At 46.4% G+C, this 7,257-nt stretch overlaps 1 protein-coding gene across 4 annotated transcripts in view; it reads right to left on the reverse strand.

Annotated features, from left to right (window-relative positions):
- The window catches only part of Kdm3b (lysine demethylase 3B), a 56,156-nt gene extending 50,613 nt beyond the window's left edge, over positions 1 to 5,543 (reverse strand). For all 4 annotated transcript variants that reach the window (XM_052201351.1, XM_052201350.1, XM_052201349.1 and 1 more), the window contains exon 1: positions 5,264 to 5,543. In XM_052201351.1, coding sequence (XP_052057311.1) covers positions 5,264 to 5,458 — 195 coding nt within the window. In that variant the 5' untranslated portion in view covers positions 5,459 to 5,543. The remainder of the gene's footprint in view (positions 1 to 5,263) is intronic.
- Positions 5,544 to 7,257: the final 1,714 nt, after the last annotated feature.

Consider the following 7,257-nt stretch of genomic DNA (forward strand, 5'->3'; position numbering starts at 1 on the left):
ATCTCTGTGAGCTCTAGCCTGGTCTACCCAATCAAGTTACATACTGAAACCTTGCCCAACAACAACAACAACAACAACAACAACAAAAACAGATCTGAAGTTAAGATGATAGGTGTTCTTAGAAGGGATCCAATTAAACAGTACGTGTTCTTTTTGTTTGTTTGTTTGTTTTGTTTTTTCGAGACAGGGTTTCTCGGTATAGCCCTGGCTGTCCAGGAACTCACTCTGTAAACGAGGCTGGCCTTGAACTCAGAAATCCGCCTGCTTCTGCCTACAGGAGTGCTGGGATTACAGGCATGTGCCACCACCGCCCAGCAGAGTACATGTTCTTATTAAGTGAGAAGAAAGTCACTGCACTTAAAGCTATATTCCAAAATATATGCCCAATTTATCTAAAACTCTCTAAACTAGGTGTGGTGACCACACCTGTATTCCCAACATTTAAAAGGCGGAGAGAGGTGGATCTCTGAGTTCAAGACCAGCTGGTCTACAGATCAAGTTCCAGGTCAGGAACCTATAGTGAGACTCTGCATGAAAAGAAGAATTAGGGGACGGGAAGATTGATACACTTTCATTCCTCATAGATGACTCCCAGATAGGAATCACATGTTACTAGCAGATACAGCGATTATTATATATCCCCAATCACCAACAAAGTGGTTTTTAGAGCCATTCTGATCCTGAAACAAAAATGAAAGATTAAAAATTAAGACATTAAGGCAGATACACTTTTAATCCTCCCTGCAGCTCCAGAAGCTGAGAGGGTGTGACAGCAGAGACACCCAAGGCAGTTTAATCCGACTGCACTGCAACAACAGACACTTTAGCTAGTAACACTGGGGATGCCACAATTGATTAGTCAGTAGGAAAAAGAAAGGGTAGATCAGATTGCCCATTTTATATCCAATGAAAAAAGTATCAGGAGAATAGCAGATCCAAACAAAGACCAATAATACCAAAGACCTTCAATACCAACCACACTTCAGCTCACCAGCCTGGTCTACAGAGTGAGTTCCAAACACACCAGGGATACATCTATAGTGGGAATGTCTCAAAAAGTAAAGACAGAGGGAAATAATTAAAATGAAAATATTAAGAATAATTATGCCAGGCAGTGGTGGTGCAAGCCTTTAATCCCAGCACTTGGGAGGCAGAGGCAGGCGGATCTCTACATCCAAGGCCAGCCTGGTCTACAGAGGGAGTTCCAGAGCAGCCAGGACTACACAGAGAAACCCTGTCTCAAAAAAGCAAAAAGCAAAAAACAAAACAAAACAAAAGCCCAACCTAACCAATATACTAGAAGGGTTAATAAACATATAAAGAAGTCAGCATGGAGAAAACCCCAGCTCATTTGTTAGGTGAGGGTTGCATGATCTAGAGGGAGCAAGAGAGGAATAACCCAGGAGAGACCAGCAGTGCAGTCAGAAAATGAGATACTGCTTCTCACTGCCTAGAATGCCTACAGCAAATACTGTGACATCTTTGACAGAAGAAAATCAGACCTCCTCACTGTTGGTGACTGAGAAAACACCATGCATTACTTAATGAAATAAAAGTACACATAACTCAACCTGACAATCTCACTCTGGGATGTCTAAAATCACAAAAGAAACCTGGATCACAAACACAAGAATATACAAAAGACAGATTAGTATATTCACTATTCCTCCAGAAAAAAAAAACAAAAACAAAGATAAAAAATTTAAATAAAGTGGATTCCACCAAGAGAAATAAAAATAAATCATGAAATGGCGGCATACCCATTCCATGAAGTATGAAGTGGTTATAAAAAAATGATGACGATTTGGGAGTGTTACCCAGTGGCACAGTACTTGCCTGGCATGTGTAAGTCCCCTGGGATGGCTGAGGAGAACTGGGAAGTGTTTATTATATATATATATACATATATATATGTGTATATATACACATATATATACATATATATATAGCTATTATGTCCATGGTATATATAATGACAACTGAAGAAAGCAGAGCTGGAGAGATGTCCTAGTGGTTAGGACCATCAGCTGCTCCTGCAGAGGACCCAGGTTTTGTTCCCAGTACCCACATGGTGGCCCACAGCTGTCTATAATATAACTCGTTCCAGAAGCTCACTCTTCTGACCTCAGGCCTCAGGCGTGCGATGCTGTATGTATATGTATATGTATATGTACGCATGCAAAGACACTCTCGGGAAATAAAACAGGCTTTTCTTTGTTTTTAGAGCTGGTGGCAGATACTGTGTGGTAAGCATACATTTGTTTAAATGCATCGTGGAGAAGAATTTTGCAGGCCATTAAGAGGACCTCAGAACCCTGAACCTTGTGCATGCTAGACAAACACCTCCAACTGTTCCAAGCCTGTCTTTGTCCTCATTTTTTTTTTGTAAGAAGTAGTTATTTTTTATAGGAAAAAAAAATCATCTTTTTCCTTGGTAAGTTGAAGCTGGCAGAGTTAAAATACCCTGCTCTCAGGTCTAAAACTCTGACATATGTAAACAGTTTTACTATTATAAACAAATGAACAATCCATGGTATTTTCGTCTATGTGTCTATTACCCCTATATATGTAATACTCTCAAAGACTCTGGGACTTACATGGACCAATGACTTAGGAACTCAAAGTGTACAACTAGATTAGGAAATGAGATAAATTCAATAATCTTGCATCATAATTTAAAAAAAAACACAAAACATGTTTTGAACGACAAAGCCTCTACTCCAAGAGAAGGGTGAAAATTGGGTTTGTATCTGGCTAAAAATATTAGTAGTTGCTTGTCAAAGAGAAGTTCACTGGCGAAGATATCCACTCTTAAGACCTTCATGAAAATGCCCAAGAAATGGGAGTACTGATTTTCATTTTCTTTTCACATCATTTCTTAAGGCAGCATATGACATTAGTAATGAAATAAAGAACCAGGTTCATTAACTATATCACTAGTATACTCTCAAATATTTCTGGGTCAACAAGTTATTTAGAAAGAGGGTATTAACGGAGCCTAAAATTGAGCAATGTGTTTTCAATCACTTCAGAAACTCATCCAACCCTCAATTACTCATCCTTAACAGGGGGCGCCCTGCTATGCATTACTCAAAACTAAGCACGCCTGAAAACCTCTTAAACATAACTGAAAGAAAATCTGCCCAATCACGGGCCAGCAGCTGACAAACTCCACCCTTGAGTACAGGAAGAACACTTTTGATTGGAAGACAGTTGTGTTTACTACAATGTGTGGTGCAAATTGGAAAGGTCCACATGCCCAGAGTCCAAGGCATTCTCGTCAATGAAAAGGGAAAAGAAGCCGGCAAATTCGGATCCCTCACTAGTCACGGCCATTAAGAGGACCTCAGAACAGTTCTGCAAGACGACTCTGGGAAACCTTAAAGGCCCAGACCTTTGTTGTGACTTTTCTTACACATGTGCCTGGATAAAAGTGCAGGGGCTGCACAAATGCACTCAACCCAGTTACCTTTGCTTCTAGATCCACAGTGCGGCATGTAAGACCCCCAACACAGTTGTAAGAACGACCTGCTTTTTTCCAAGAACCACTGCAAGTTTCTCACTGGTTAGGGAAAACCCACTTCCTACTGTCGAAGAGGTAAAGGTATTGGGAATTTAGCCCTAGTAGGTGTCCAACACTCAGTGAACTTCAAAATCCTCTGTCTTCAGGGAGACCAACACCACCAAAGCAAATGGGTAGCCATTTCAAACGCACAGATCACTAGCTCAATTCATCTGAGGGCCAAAACACAGAAACAACTAACTATTCAAAGAATTGGGAAGTAATTCCCAGTCTAGAAGGCTGGAATGACAGTGCCTCAGGCCAGAGTATGCACATAGGGTGGATTTGAAGAAAGTGTTGTTTCCAAGGGTGAGTCCATGAATGTGAAAGAAACCGCCTCGAACTGAACCCAAGGGCAGGGTAATTTAGAGTCACACTCCATCTTACTTACTGCATTCGGAACCACTTTATATTTGTGGCATCTTTTTAAAAATTCACTTCGCTAAAGCTTCATAAACACCCTTAACAAGCCTTCGTTATACACCCCGGAGAATGATCCAAGAAAGTCAATTGAAGCATGAGAGGTAAACTCGATCCAGGGCACAAGTCACAAAACAAACACCCCAAAGATCAGAGAGAAAGACTGTCCCAGAGACTGGCATCCCTCAACTTCATTAATACTAAATCTTCCAAAATACGTTTTAGTGAATAAAACGTCTATTGAATCAAGTTCATCAAGAATATTCACTTTCTGTTTACGGATCAGTAGATAATCCCAAATCACCCTTCCCGCCCCATTTTTCTTAGCTTCATTTCACCAGCGAAGCTAGAGCCGCTATCGGAATGAGGAACAAACTCATAAGGTAGGTAGCATTTTGCCGCCACATTAACAAGAACAACAACAACAAAAAAACAAAAAACAAAACTCAGGATCTCGAATGCTAGTTAACTTCTTACTGAATAACTTTCACCATAAAATACACCGAGGCAAGCGGCCAAACCCTCATACAAAGTTTCAAAGCAAAACCTCTCAAGGTTAGTTAGGGGAGTAACCCAAGTTCGAAGCCAAAAGCACCACTCAGCAGCCCCATTCGGCTAGCACAGACCTCAAACTTAGCACAAAAGCTAAAACTGCAGCTCCTGTTACCTCAAAGCGCCAAAGAAAAGGGTGTTCGAAATCAGACCACAGAACTGGCCTTTCTGGGGACCGTCAGGCCGAGCACCGCTCCAACAAGGAGGAAGTAAGTGCCAGATTAAAAAAAAGCCCCGAGAAGCTCCAACTGCAGCCTCTGTGCTTCCCGCAACTGCCCACATTCCGGCCACACGGAGGGCTCCAGGGAAGGGGAACCCGGAGCGAGTCCGCCCAGACGGCCTGGGGACCACAGGTCTGCGTCTTCCAGCCGAATTTTGCAGGACCCGGGAACCCAGGGTTCGAGAGCCCGCTCCGAGGGCGTGTAGGGGGGAGCGCGGAGCAGGGTCGCCCAGGAGGCGGGGCCTGCCGGCTAGAAGCAGTAACAGCAGCAGCTCTTCTCACCCCGGCCGCCCCCCAGGAGAAACTGGGGCGCGCACCCCAACGCGGAAGCCACGCCGGCCAGAGCCAGAGTGCCCGGGCGCCGAGGTGCCGGCGGGGGGCGCTCAGGAGAGCCGGGGGCGCGGAACTGGGTCACCCCCGCCTCGCCACCCCCTCACAAAGGCCCCCGGGGAGGCCGCCCACAGGCCCCGCAGCCCCGGCCTCGCGTGCCCGCCTCGGCCGCCACTCACCGCTAGGTCCTGGGGCACCGCCCCGCTCATGGCCCGCACCGTGCCGGCCCTCCAGGCCCGAGTGCGCAGCGCAGGCCCAGGATCTCCGCTCACTGCCGCCGCCGCCGTGGGGGCTGAGGCCGAAGCTGAGGCCGTAGGGTCCGCGAACAGAAGCAACAGCCGCTTGCCCACCGGGGAGGCCGCCGCGTCCGCCATCGCCAGGGCCGGACGGACCCGCGCTCCTGCCCGCCGCCTCCCACCACCTCCGCCGCCAAGCGCCCGATCCACCCGCAAGGCCTCCCTCCGCACCACCCGCGGCCGCCGCTCCCCCCCACCCCCCCCAACAGCCACCACCAACCACCGGTGCCGCGCAGCGCCCCCCGTGGCCGGGAGCGGAGGCACAACCAGGGCTGCGCACAGCGCCCCCAGCGCTCCGGAGCTGGGCAGCAGCTCTCAGCCCCTCGCAGTGCTCCGCCCCCACCTTCCCGGGGCCTACAGTGCCCCCTGCGGTCTGGAGGGGAATTGCAATTTCCGCTGGGGGAACGGGAAGGTGGGCGGGTCCATCATGCCCTTCCCCTCCCCCCCAGTAGCCCCATCCCTAGTCCCAGCCTTTCTTCAAGTGGTCACATAGTGAGGAGCTTAAACTTGCTCTCCTCAGACATCACCAAAGACTTAAGGGGGCGGGGAGAGGAGGGAAGACACCTAGAAGACGGATGTGTTGAGCAAAGACTGCTAACCACAATAAAAGAGTGATCTATCCTAAAATGAGTTATCCACCCTGGATATGTTAGGAAATATCCATGCCATTGTTCCATATGGAACACTATCTTCCTTCTCTTTGGTCCATTCAGTACTTGATAGGTTCCTTTCCCATTGACCAATGGGAAACATCCATTGGATGTGATTATGGTGAGTTCCATTAGGTAAAGACCAACAATGCGGTTTTAACATCTTAGTGTTCTGCCTTGAAACTGTAGAGCTTCTTCCCTTTTCTAATGGGCCAATTTTACTGGGTTTTGAAGATTTTAGCCAGGTGTGACACCTGCTCTTAACCCCAGCAAATGCAGGCAGATCTCTTCCAGTTCAAGCCAACCTGATCTAGGGAGATTTTGGCCAGCTAGGGGTGACTTAGTGAGAACCTGTCTCAAGAAAACACAAACAAACAAAAAGCCCTTTTTACTTATATACTATGTATCTTAAATATTTTGTCTATCTGTGTGCCTGTGTGCCTATGTGAGCACAGGCACACACACGTACACCACTGGGGAGGCCACTAGAGGGTGCAAGATCCTTGGAAATGAAGTTATAAAACAGTTGTCATGTGGGGTGCTGAGAACTGAACTTAAGTCCTCTGCAAGAACAGTACAGTAAGTGCTCTTAACCTCTGAGCCACATCTTTAGCCTGCCTTCCAATGTTGCTACGCTGTTACTCAGCTTGTAGGGCACTGGGAAAGAAACCACCTGATCTGGCAGCATTTCATTTTGCCATGGAAATAATGAGGTTGCAGGCAAAGAAAAGTATAGTGCCGTGTTATTAGGACTACTTCAGGTGTGAGATACTCTTCAACCCCAACTAGGAAAGGTGATGTACAGGGAAGTTGCTGACATTTGGCTATAGGAATCCACAGTAGGCAGTGGAGCCCCTCCAGCATTTAATGTTGGTGATGCTAGACTACCTTCTCTCTGTCTCTTGAATACACAGACTAAGGATATACAAGCCCAGAAGTGACAAGGTCTAGTAATAAACCACAATGGTTGCTGTAATAGTGGCCAGTCCTTCCATTGGCCTAAAGCTTCTGTGATTACCTAGTTATCTTCCTTCCCATAACCTTGTTTATACTTTTGATCTTTTTTTTTTTAAGCAAACACTGGGATAAGGGAACACCAATACCAACTTTATATCTAGAGAAGTCATCCTAACACCAACCCTGTGGAGCTCCAAAGGAAACAAAAACTTCCTATCCTTGAAATCCTTTTTAAAAAAAGGGTGGGGGTGGGGTGGGGGTGTCTAAGTA

Source organism: Apodemus sylvaticus, chromosome 13 (genome assembly GCF_947179515.1).
Source record: "Apodemus sylvaticus chromosome 13, mApoSyl1.1, whole genome shotgun sequence".
NCBI classification, from domain to species: Eukaryota; Metazoa; Chordata; class Mammalia; order Rodentia; family Muridae; genus Apodemus; species Apodemus sylvaticus.